Source organism: Boleophthalmus pectinirostris, unplaced genomic scaffold, assembly GCF_026225935.1.
Source record: "Boleophthalmus pectinirostris isolate CB_2022bp ecotype Guang Dong unplaced genomic scaffold, ASM2622593v1 HiC_scaffold_10, whole genome shotgun sequence".
NCBI classification, from domain to species: Eukaryota; Metazoa; Chordata; class Actinopteri; order Gobiiformes; family Gobiidae; genus Boleophthalmus; species Boleophthalmus pectinirostris.
The window spans coordinates 7,070,253-7,083,154 of NW_026570971.1; the positions used below are offsets into that span (position 1 = coordinate 7,070,253).

The 12,902-nt window shown below is 40.2% G+C and overlaps 1 protein-coding gene across 2 annotated transcripts in view; it reads right to left on the bottom strand.

The window, feature by feature from the left end:
- The window catches only part of cdin1 (CDAN1 interacting nuclease 1), a 294,474-nt gene that overhangs the window by 167,416 nt on the left and 114,156 nt on the right, over positions 1 to 12,902 (bottom strand). For both annotated transcript variants that reach the window (XR_008632427.1, XM_055155721.1), the window contains exons 7-9: positions 12,210 to 12,289; positions 9,838 to 9,887; positions 5,998 to 6,065 (exon numbers count right to left, since the gene is read on the bottom strand). Coding sequence is in view for 1 of the 2 variants with exons in the window: in XM_055155721.1 (XP_055011696.1) it covers positions 5,998 to 6,065; positions 9,838 to 9,887; positions 12,210 to 12,289 (198 nt within the window). In the remaining variant the exon portion in view is untranslated. The remainder of the gene's footprint in view (positions 1 to 5,997; positions 6,066 to 9,837; positions 9,888 to 12,209; positions 12,290 to 12,902) is intronic.

A 12,902-nucleotide genomic window follows, 5' to 3' on the forward strand; every position in this document is an offset into this window, starting at 1 on the left:
GTGGCAATGATCTCATTATATTAATTTCATACTTAATGCTGCTACAGCTAAAGTGCAAAATGTTCTGCTCAGTAACCTTGAATGATGCTTGCTACTCTGTTTTATGTTACAAACTCTGAGAAATTCCAGAAGATTCCCAGAAGTAAAACTATCACGTCTGGAAATGGACAATACAAAAGCTTTGGTCAGACTTTCAAAAACCTCGGCTAGACACTTACAGATATTTTTTCCCTTTTGCCACCCTGATGCTTTGAATAAACTCTGTAACATCATTAAAGGTGCTGTTGAACGACCCCCCTGCCTCTGCGCATGTTTTTTCTTTTTGCAAAGATACAACAGAAGTCAACAATTTCAATATCGATTTATAGTGCAGTCACATTACCTTAAATCTCAAGCTAAAGACGAACACTTACATGGAGTTTGAATAACATTTTTTAAATCTATAAAATCATGTATTGAAGACTATTTCTACAAACACAGCTGGTCAACATGCACATTTGTTGAAATCAATATCTCGCAAACTACTTTCTTTTCAGGTAGAAAATAAGTAAAGGCCCCGGTACATAAATATTGTAAGCATTTTTATTGTCCATGAATCAGGAAGTAATGTGATATGCTGTTAGCATGCTAGTTGTTAGTAACATTACGTAATGGCAAAACAAAACACGGCTCTGGCCCCTTTAAGTTGTGAAAAACACTCAATAATAAGAATGTTAAGAAAGCAAGGAATGTATTTGCACCACTGTAAAACTCGGCTAATAAACATATATAACTCAGTTTAATGATGCACTATGTCACTTTTTGGTTGGGGTCCATCATCTGTTTCTATTCAGATGTCATTGCTCTGCCTGGAATGTTCCACAGTGTGACATTAAACATCTCTACCTCACACTTACTCAGTTACAGTCGTTTAATATCTCAAAATGCGTAGAAAAACAGGCATTTTGACTGTGAGCGGGGTCGCCTCTCCACAGATCTCACCTATAACTTGGTCTTTTTTGGTTTCCATGAAGATAGAAAGGTTTAAAGCCACACTATGAAACATTCCAGACAAAATAATAAGGTCTCCATGATGTTACTGCTTTGTCTGGACGACGAAACCTCCACCGGAAAAATTAAACAACGCACATTTAATGCAGCTCTATACTCAAAAGAGAACACCTAACATCTTTATTTCCTTTTTTTATTATTAATTTTTTTGCTATGATGGCTAATGATGTCTTTTGTGTTTATTTTTGTTGGCTAAATTCGACATCCAACCCCCCAACGACATCTGGACATCCCGTTGCGTCTCTGTCCCTGCCCACTGGACTGTCCACATTGTCAGGTGGCCTCGATCGCATTTTTTACACCACTTTTGATTAAAATTAATGGTCCGTCCCCGCTGTTGGCTAGCTTATTTCCAATCCATTTATCAGGTGCGGCGAGTCCTGCCCCAGCGGTCCCCGTGCCCCCCGAACTCTGGCTGTTGGAGCACTGGCCCCGCGACAAAAGGTCATCCTCGGAGCCCGTACAGAGCCCGTATAAAGGAAACGGGATAATGACGGGGGGAATGACTTTTATCTCTCATCGCTCACCGGCCCGGGACACCGAGAGGGGACGGCGGCGCGAGATGGAAGGGGAAGGGAGGGGGGCGCAATTTCACACCTGGACAACCCACCTTGATTTACTGAAAACTAAGACAAAACGATGGACAAACTACTAAACGACGGATATAAGTTTTGCTTTGGGAGAATGAAGATACGTTCAAAGGGAGCACTCTTATGGCTTTAAAGACGACCTACAGCGCTTGTGTGTGCGCTAGAGGTATAATCTATGACACCCGTGGATCATTGTGTTATAATTTAGACATTTTAAATCGTAATATTCATTTAAAAAGGTGCATTGTCTAACTTATCATCTGGTGGAGGGTCTGTCAAACGCTTTTCTCAATGGACCTTTTTCGCAAGGGTCAGAAGTGCCGAGATGTAGGGTAAACGTCACTTACGTTAATGCTTTTCTACGGCAAAATATCTCTGGAAATGTCTCGCGTTTTCTCCACCAGCTTCATAAATCTGCCCCATCACCAAATCTTCAACCAACAAGGTCCACAAAGGAAGAAAATGAAGAATTTATCCACAACTATCAAGGTAAGAAAGACAAAAACTTAAAGGCGAACGACGAGCATTAGTGAACTACTGAGCAAACCTAACGCTAACTATGCCCATGAGTAAAACATAAGTAATAAGTAATTCGTTAATAAGTTACTTGTTAACTTCGACTGATTCTAGAATTAAAGTTAAAAATCGATTTCATGATGTAGATATTTGCATAGACAGAGAGATTTGAGCAGTTCAAATGCTACAGATATTCACAGATTGCATTGCATTTAAACTGCACAAATCTCTCTGTCTTTGCGAATATCGACATCATGAAATCGATTTTTAATTTCAATTCTAGAATCAGTCTGAGTGAACAAGTTACTCATATTTTATTCATGACCCTAACATTAGTTTTGTTCAGTAGTTCACTAATGCGTCGTGGCTGTTCTCCGTTACGTTCTCGTCTTTCTTACCTTGATAGTTAAAGATAAATTGCTCATGGAAGAATGTTTATCCTTTGTTGGATGAAGATTTGGTGATGGGGCAGATTTATGAAGCTGGTGGAAAATACACGAGACATTTCCACAGATATTTTGCCATAGAAAAGCATTAACGTAAGTGAAGTTTACCGAACATCGCGGAGAGTGTTGGGAAGGCGACTTTAAAATGTATTCCCCTACAGATTACAGATTACACACCCCAAAATGTAGTTTGTAACGGAATCCATTAAATTACTTAAAGTGAGTAATGTAATCTGAATACTTTGGATTACTTGATTTGCTGTAGAGAAGCAAAGACGAGGAAATCTTCACATAAGATGTTTTGTCTGATAAAAGAAAATAAAAAGCCCAGACTTTACTGAACCAAATTAAAAATATTATTGATAAAAGAAGAGACACGTCCATGCTGCATGATTTAGCCCTGTTAAATCCTGATTTAGACCTAGTTTAGACCTGGTTTAGACCTGGTTTAGACCTGGTTTAGTCCTGGTTTAGACCTGGTTTTAGACCTGGTTTAGTCCTGGTTTAGACCTGGTTTAGTCCTGGTTTAGTCCTTTAGTCCTGGTTTAGACCTGGTTTAGACCTGGTTTTAGTCCTGGTTTAGTCCTGGTTTAGTCCTGGTTTAGTCCTGGTTTAGTCCTGGTTTAGACCTGGTTTAGTCCTGGTTTGGACCTGGTTTTAGTCCTGGTTTTGTGTCTGGCAATGAGTGGAATTACCAAAAAAAATAAATAAAAAGGGAATAGCCCAAAATGTGAAAACAGGAAAATACCGCCGTGTAATCCATTTATTTCAACAAAGTAACTGTAATCCAATTACCACTCACTGAAACAGTAACTGTAACTGAATACAGTTACTCATAATTTGTACTCTGATTACGTAACTCCAGTACATGTAATCTGTTACTCCCCAACACTGATCGCGGCACTTCCAGTCGTTGTGAAAAAGGTCTATGGGGATGTTGTTGCTTTGTCCGGAATGTTTCATAGTGTGGTATTAAACGTTTCTATCTTCATGGAGACCAAACCAGACCAAGTTACAGGTCAGATCTGTGGAAAGGCGATCCCGCTCAAAGTCAGAATGTTGTTTTTCTAAGTATTTTTAGCTCTAAAACCGCCTGTAATTGAATAAATGTAACGTAGAGCTGTTTGATGTCACACTGTGGAACATTCCAGGCAGAGCAATGACATATCCGTAAAAACAAGAAGGTGACAGAACCCCCAACCAAGCAGATACACAGTGCACCTTCTAAATGATTTATTAAAGGTTGTATGGAGGATTTTTTTTTTTTTAGTTTCAAATTGTCAGTGAAAGTTTAAAACACAATTACAGAGATGCAGCAGCCTTGTAATTATGATGACCAAAAAAAAAAAAAAAGAGTGAAAATCTATCAACTGTGGACGTAGTGAGGCCAGATAAACATCAGCCAATAGATAACAAGGCTACCTCATTTTCTATTGGCTGTTAGGTTGTCAATCAAACTTCTTACGTTTTTAGTGTAACTGACTCGCCGGTGCGCGGGGATTACATGGTTTATGCAGCGCTTCTTAGAAGCTTTTTTAAACTGTCGCTTCCTCGCAGTTCGCACAAAGTTTGTTGAGATGGCGGACGAGAATCCACGACCAGTTCACCGCAAAACAAAGTCCGTTTTTGAGGTCGTTGAAAGAAGAAGAGAAGGGGAAAAGGAGCGAAAACAAACTGAGGTGACTCTTGGAGATCTCTTCTGGTGATGGTGCAAATGAAGCAGACAGAGGGTTTAAAAACTGATGCGTCGCTCGCTAAATTATTTCTAGACACGTCACTTCAACAGTAATTCTGAACGCACACGGGCTGTAAACAAGTGTGATTTCTAGATTAAGGAGGTGGGAGGAGATGTTTCTACTGAGGAGCTGTGGAGGAGGAAGGTGGTGTCACGCATGCACAACATTTGAAAAAGGACTGTCGCTGTATTTCTTTTCCCTTAAAAAATCCTCTATACAACCTTTAAAAGAAACAAGTCAGCTGATTTCGGTGTTAGAAAACCGCGGTGCCCGATGGAAGCTGACGTCGCCGTAAACGTCACCACAACAAAGAGCCGTGTAGCTGTCGGCACTTCCTATGGACAGCTGCACATCACACTACCGAGCTGTAGTTTGTTTTTTTTGTTTTTCATTTGTGACAAAATTACGACGACTCCTTATATGTGTATCATCGATTAAGAAAATAAAATTGAAAACTGCAAAATGGTGTCTTGAAAATAAGCAAATAAAGATGACTCAAATATAGACTTATCACTCCAAACACAACTTTAAAGTGATCTCAGTTTTTTAGGTGAACTTCATTGGAAATTTTAATGTTTTTTCTTTCTCTGCATTTAATCAGGGCTCAAAGAGGGAAAAAAAAAAAAAATCTAAGCCTGAACTTTTAGTAGCTTGGCCAGAACTTATATGGCGATTTTTATGGGCACTTTTAAATCACTTATACTCTCTATCATTATTATATTAATCCTAAAGACAGTTCACATGAGTACAAATATTATCCAATGGACTAGAGATTTATAATCATGGGGGGACATTTTTGGATAAATCAGGTCTTATTTCCTCTAATTTGGTGCATTTTAGATTTTAGACAATTTTTGAGCTGCCTGTCAGATCAAGGAAAACATCAACAAGTACAGAAATTTAGTTTAAGAACTCCACTGCCACATCATGAGTTCGTAGGCTGAATTCAGGTGAAGTTGGGGCATCAGTGAAATGATTAATCATTAAAGAGTCACACATCATTTGTGTAGCGCAAGTGGCCCAGTGTAAAAAAAACAAACAACAACTATAGTTTGGATTAATCTGAGAGCCTCACAGTTTCCTCACACTTCATAACAAGATCGTATATGGGGATAAAAATCTAACTGTAGGAGTTTCAGAATAATTTATACATCCTGTTGACTCTGCCGGATGTTGGGATCATATATTAACATTTAAAATTTGTTTGTCATTTGGGTAAAACCATATCTATTCCAGCTCAGAAACATGTGAACTGCTTTTAGAGCTGAACCAGTGTGTTCTAGAATCTTATTACTGTGGTTATCCAAATGAAAAATATGATTTTAAAAGGGATTTTATATGAACTACTAGGTTATTTAGAAGCCTTGTAGTCTACAATTGAAAAGAGTTTGGTCATATCAAGTCCTCTGGGTCAGGTCTGAGTAAGACCTATCAAACCTGTTTCATGGAGTTTTAGGGGTGTTTGTTTTGTAGGCTATAGTCTAAAAATAAATATTCACACATATATATATATTTCTTATTTGTTTTTCTCCAAAAGCCGGAAATCCAGCATGGGGGCAAAGAACTTTAAGCCCTGTTTAATTCAAACTTGAATCAATGTTTTGTGATCTTATTCTTTTAAAACATGTAAACTAACAGTGTAGATGCAGTGGGTCTTACCTAGAAAGGACATGTTCCTCTCCTTCAGCATGTCCCTCAGCAGAACTTCGTGCTCCTGGCCGATTGCACTGAAACGTGGGAGTCAAGGAAACATACGAAGTAGTAATGGTCCAGTTATAAAGAAAAGCAGATTCAGATATGCACACAATTTATCTGGAATAAACAGGCGTGACCAACAATAGAAAGACATGCATGTTAAGACATCATTCATTATTCTAACATGTTGAACTACCACTAGGGATGGGACAAGATCTTACAAAATGAGATTGCCTCAGGATTTTGCACACTTTTAATTATTACAAAATTATCAGTTATTATCATGATGTTGTTCCCTCACCAAACACATGCCCGGGAAGGTTTTAGATGTCATCCATGCTAAGTACTGTATTTTTCAAACTATAAATCACACTTTTTTTCTTGGTTTGGGTGGTTCTGCAACTCCAGTGCCACTTATATATTAACATTTTCACACTGACAGCTGCGAGAGGTTCTAGTCTTGTGTGTCAGTATCTGCTGCTCCTGTTCCTCCTGTACCACTGTCACTTCGCTCTACTGCACATGTCTCCTGCAGAAAGAGCCTCTGTCTGTATCATGTCAGTCGATCGCACCATTACTTCTGTAACAATGAAAATTTTTAATTTAAAACAAACTTATAAAGACGACTGAGAAGACAAAACACAAATGCCCCCAAAAACAAAATCATATTTTGAAAATTACAAGCTGCAAGTAGCAAAATATTCAGCCGCAAACAGTAAGAAAGCAGAAAGAAAGTTTGGAGTGAGCGAGAAACTTGTGACACTGGGAGGATGCACCATGAAACTTTCCTGGAGATCATTGGATGGATGGACAAAGCCTGGACTTCAGTGACACCGAAACCATCCTGTCGGGATTCAGAAAGGCCATAATAATTCTAACTGGAACTGATGCTGAGTCTAACGACAGCGACACAGATGAGGAAACGGTGCTCCATTTACCTCCGGAGGTCGTGGAGTTGCTCAGAAGTGACACCGAGGATGAAGAATTGAATGGATTTAGTGATTTGGAGTGAGATGGAGAGTTTGGTAAACTTGTTCTGTTCTGTTGTTTATGTTATAGTTATTTGAAGAACTGTTCATATGTGACGTTAACAGTCTGTTGTTCTCTGTTCTATTGTTTTTACTAGAACTTGACTTTCAAAGGGAAATGTCGGTTCCTGGTCTCTGATTTTATAAAGTAAATTTCCCCCAAAAAGTGTGACTTATAGTCCAGTTCGACTTATATGTTTCTTTTCTTCTTCATTAGGCATTTTTTGGCTGATGCAACTTATGCTTTGGAGCGACTTATAGTTTGAAAAATACGGTAAGTTCTGTGTTAGCAGTAATACCCCATAAAAGTGTAAAATACCCCCCTTTAATAACGCCTTTGGGTAATTTCTACTAGTGTTTAAATTGATTGGATTTGGCGTTACTTACCTTGAGAAAACAAGACAGTCATACAACCTACATTCTGAATTCAAGTCATTTAACGCAATAGTTTTTGTAGTGCAGAGGAAACTAAACATGAAGTCCATTAAATAAATTAGACCAATTGAGTAAATGCCAACTTGGGTAAATGCATGGAACGGTACAGAAGAAAAACGCTGTCGCAATACACTGTCATTTCGCATCATACCATTATGTTATGGCGTACGGCTAAAAAGGCTTGTAATTAATGTGTTGCTTAGTTGGCAGGAGCATGTAAGTAATGGGGAGGGTTTAATGAAGTCTGTGCCGGACTCGGAGGAGAGGGGGGTGAAGGGGAGGAGGACGGAGGGATGGGTGGGGTGGGTGGAGGAGTGGAGGGAGGGCAGGAGAGGACAGGCTTGACTGGGCCCGAACACAGAGCCCTCAGCCTCCGTACATCCAGATGAGAGCGGGACAATGGGGGTGTGCGGGGCTTAAATAAGGGTCGGCCTCCAGATCACAGGGCCTCACGTCACAGCTGCTGGAGCCGACGCAGGAGTCGCGTGGAACAGAGGAACGCGTTGAGGAGGATGGATGGAAAATGGGGATAAAAGGTCGTCTGCGATCACAGTAAAAACGGTGCTACATTCACAGCTGAACAAAGGTTTTCAGTGCGACTCCTGCAATTCCGATACCACGATGAGACCAAATAAAGGCTGGTTTATAGTCCTACGTCAAGCTCCTTTCAGCTCGGACCAGGACAAGACCGGGACCTCTGAGAGTCAAGACCGAGACAAGACCAAGACCACAGCCTATCGAGACCAAATCGAGACCATCTTTGTAATTTTCGACATTTATTTGTATTTTACAATTATTTAGGCACAAATATATCAGTGTTTTTATAAATCTATCTCCACTTAATTAAATGTGGAGTGTCAGACCTCGAGACTGAGATAAGACCAAGTCCAAGCGCCTTCAAGACCGAGACAAGATCAAGTCCAAACGTGGTCGAGTCTGAGATGACGAAGACCGGTCTCGAGTATGACACTAACCTGAATCATACGAGCTTCTGTGCAGCTCATCAGGGCCCAGGTGCGTCGTGGGAATCCAAACCATTTCATTTGAATTCATTATTTGTTTTTAATTTACCGTGACATTAAACAATCATATTAGGCTCATATGCAAACATTTCTGTGCCAAACTTTAGTTGTGTTCCAAGCTGTTTTAATAAGTTGTCCATATAGTCTTCTTGGTTCTACCAATCATAGCCCTTGTGTTCAGCGAAAGTTTGATGTGTAATCATTTTTTGGCTGAGGTGTCACAGCACGTGCGCGACACGGCAAACACTGCAAGCGTCTGATTGGCTTTCATGTGCATCAGGGAACTGTGCAGCACGTCCGTGTAGATTTTACGCAGAACTATGAGCCAGCCTAAACACTCTTAAGACAACTGAATGATATTTTCAACATTAAATAATAGTACATTCTATTATATTCCATGTGGTCTTATCTCTGTGTAATCCCTCAGTGGTCCGTGAAGGTTCCAGAGTGGTCCATGGAAGTATAATAGTCTATATGAACCATCTTGCACTCTGAGGAGCTCAGGGACCGGCCTCCTGCTGGTGCCCAGAGTCAGAACTAAACACGAGGAATCCTGGTCTGGTCCCAGTCTCAGTTCCTGTCTGTTCTAGGTCTGGTCCCGATCTCAGTCCTGATCACCTGACAGTCTATGCGGGCGCACCTCCGGGCCCATCCTGGTTCAGTCCAGTTTCAGTCCAGTTTCAGTCCAGTTTCAGTCCAGTTTTAGTCCAGTTTCAGTCAGTTTTAGTCCTGGTTCTGTCCTGGTTCAGCCCATATGCGGCGCAGAAGTCCGGCATCGCAGTTTACGTCACGGAAACAGGAAACAGTCGTTATCCTTTTTTCCATTATTCATTTAAACACAAAATCGAAAACTGAAAAAACAATAACGATTTGGTTTTTCAGCTTTCGATTTTGGAGACAAATAATGAAGAAAATAGTTGTTTTTTTCTTTTTTTTTCATTTTCTTATTTTTGGTTTTAATATAATTTGTGTGTTTGGGGAGAAGGGGTGGGGAGTTTTGTTGTAGGTATGTGTTGTAAGTTTTTGTGTTTTGTTTTTATGTTTATTATTGTATTTAGTTAAATGTTATATTCTACTGTCTTTAATAAAATAAAAAAATAAATAAAACAAAACATTGCATCTGCACCACTGTCTTCAAATGCACTTCCCCTCTTGTTTCCGTCACCTCCGTCGCTCCCTCGACCCCCCGACGGCCCGGTTCCCTCCGTGAAGCAGAACTTTTATGTCAGGTGCATCCAGACTCGTCTCTCGTCCCCCCCCCCCTTCGCTACGGCTCCTCGTCAATTTCCAGGCGTTACTTTTTTATGGCGGAAGGATACTGTTTGATGCAGTCTACCAGCGGCCCATAACAGCAGTCGTTTATTGTGCACTGGAAAAGAGAAAACGGGGGGGGGTTGGGGTATGATGGTGGGATGAAGGAGGGGGAGAGAGGGAGAGAGGGACACAGGAGACGTGGGTAGATTGGCAGGCATGACCATAGATTCATACGTCGGAGAGCTGAGGGGTGTGGGGGGTGTTGCCTACTGTCAAACAAAACACATCTCAAATCGCTGACTGGGCTCTCGGGAATTGTAAGGGAAATGTAAAATGTATAAAACGCGTTAAATGCTTGTGGGGAATATAAGGGAAAGGCTCTGTGCACCGAGGCGAACGGCGAGCTCACTGGCCACGTTTACATGAGGTTTTTTTTAATTCCGGATTAATTGTTCTGAGTTAAAGTAAATATTCTCCTTTGAGTTTACATGGAAAACACGTTAAATCGGCTTTATTTAATTCAGTTCAGTGTCTAGAGGTCGAGAAGGGTTCTGATTGGACAGAGACGCGAACGTATTTACGTCGACCGGAAGAAAACACACACGTCAGCTGAATCCGTTTATCAGTCGTATCTGAATTTGTTTTTCAATATAAAACCAAAAATAAGAAAATTATTATTATTATTCATTATTTATTACCAAAACCAAAATGAAAACAACATAATGATTTGTTTTTTCAGTTTTTTATTTTGTGTTTAAATGAAAAATGGAAAAAACGGATTACGTGACTTCCATGACTGCGATGCAGAAATTTTGCACTGCATACGGACTGAACGAGGACTGATTCCAGGTCCGGGACCAGACCGGAACCAGATCAGGACTGATACCGGAGCGGTACTGAGAACGGGACCAGACCGGGACCAGAGTGGGACTGAGACCGAGACCAGACAAGGACGAGGCTGGGACCAGACCGGGACCAGACCTGGACTGGGACCAGACCGAGACTGAGATCAGGACTGAGACCAGGCCGGGACCAGACCTGAGGCTCAGAGTCCACGGCAGGGCCAGAGCATGAAGCTGTGCCTCGGACCCCGCGGAGGCTCAGAGTCAAAGCTTGGAGTCCGCTCTGGTCCCGCTCTGGTCCTGCTCTGGTTCCGGTTTGGTTCCGGTCTGGTCCCGGACCTGGATCAGTCCTGGTTCAGTCCGTATGCAGCGCAAAAATTTTGGCATCGCAGTCACGGAAGTCACGTAAACGGGTTATCTGTTTTTTCCATTTTTCATTTAAACACAAAATCAAAAACTGAAAAAACAAATCGTTATCAGTTTTTTCATTTTGGTTTTGGAGACAAATAATGAAGAAAACAGTTTTGTTTTTTTTCGTTTTCTTATTTTTGGTTTTATACTGAAAAATGAATGAACGAATGATACACGGATTCAGCTGCTACCAGCTTTTTTGTCATCTCGGTTTGTCGTTACGCCACGGACACAAACACGATCCAAACTTTTTTCGCAGTTGTTCTGATGATAATTACGCAGCAGCTGGAGAATTCCCTCATCACGCTTTATGGCGGCTGAGGAGGAGAAGGGAAGAGAGTCGGAGAAGGGAGGAAGAAGACAAAGTGATAAACTGCTCTACCTCAGCCCACTCCCGCATCCCGCTCACAAATCCAAAGAGACGTGGATGAAAGTCCGAAGACAAGACTGGAGAAGCCGGATTGTCCGAATCACATCAGAAGGGCGACACAACGAACATGAACGACCGGAATTATTTTTAAGAAGAATAAATGCTGACATGATCAAGGAATAAATTAATTCGGGTTTAAAATCAGAATCAACCACCCACTTCCGATTATTCTGAATAATCATTTTCATTAAGTCTTTTTAAAGCGGAATATATTTTTATTCAGAATTAAATCATTTTTATTCGGAATTAAAGCTCTCATGTAAACGTGGCAACTGTTGGCGTCATTACTTCATGTTCACTGATAATTTTATGGGATATTTGCCGAGTCGCGTACTTAAAAATACATACACTGACCAAATCTTAAATATTTTACAAATGAGGTGAAAACTTGTGTGTTTAGAAAGATGGGTGTTTGTGTTTCAATGCAAGTGCATATTTTGGGCATTAAATATTTACATAACAAAACAAACTGAAGTAATCTACATAAAAAACAATCAGGTTGTCTCTACTTGTCTTTTTATTGGTTAGAAATATGTAAAATGTATAAAAAGTGTTTGAAGGGAATGTAAAAGAAAGGTTAGGCACACTGTGGACCGGCCAACATGCTGCTGTGCACAGAGCCAATTAAATATCGAGTATTTCTGGTGTAAAACTCCACATATATTTACACTGTTTTTAAAATGTACACTTAGTGAAGTGTAGCTGACAGGGCGTAAAAGCAATACTCAGTAATTGTTCATGTTTAAACACTTACTTGGTAAATATTCTTGGCCAAAGTCTGGTCTGGAATCAGAGTTGGCTCCTTCAGCATGCTGTTCAGGACGGATTTGGAAGCTGCAAAAAACAAAACAAAACCTGAATTAAATATAAAAAGGAAATGCAAATCGACATTTTTTTTTTTCTACCATGTTATAATCTCTCAACAAAAACATGCCTGAAGAGGTTTTAGATGTCATCCATGCATGTTTGAGCAATCTAGCGATCTCAGAAGGTCAGCGCACAAGACGACATAACCCATGTTCCTGCACGGCTTCGTAGTTTACCAAAGTTGTACTAAAACATTTTGACAGATTTTTGAGCACCGTGTACCACATAAAATCAGTTCGAGGTCAGTAAACACAACCAGAATTAATACTTAAGGAGCACTGAATTATACGGTGTACTGTTGATTTTTGAGAAAATGAAAGGATTTTAAGTGCTCCTTATAGTCTGAAAAATATGATACTACTTCTACTTACTTCTACTTACTGCTGCTAGAAATAATACTTTTACTACTACTACTACTCCTGCTACTACTACTACTACTACTACTGCTACTACTACTGCTACTACTACTAAATTGTAGTTACTAGTGCAAGAAATACTACTTCTACCTACTTACTACTGCAAGAATAATACTTTTGCTACTACAACAACTACAACAACTACTACTACTACTACAACTACA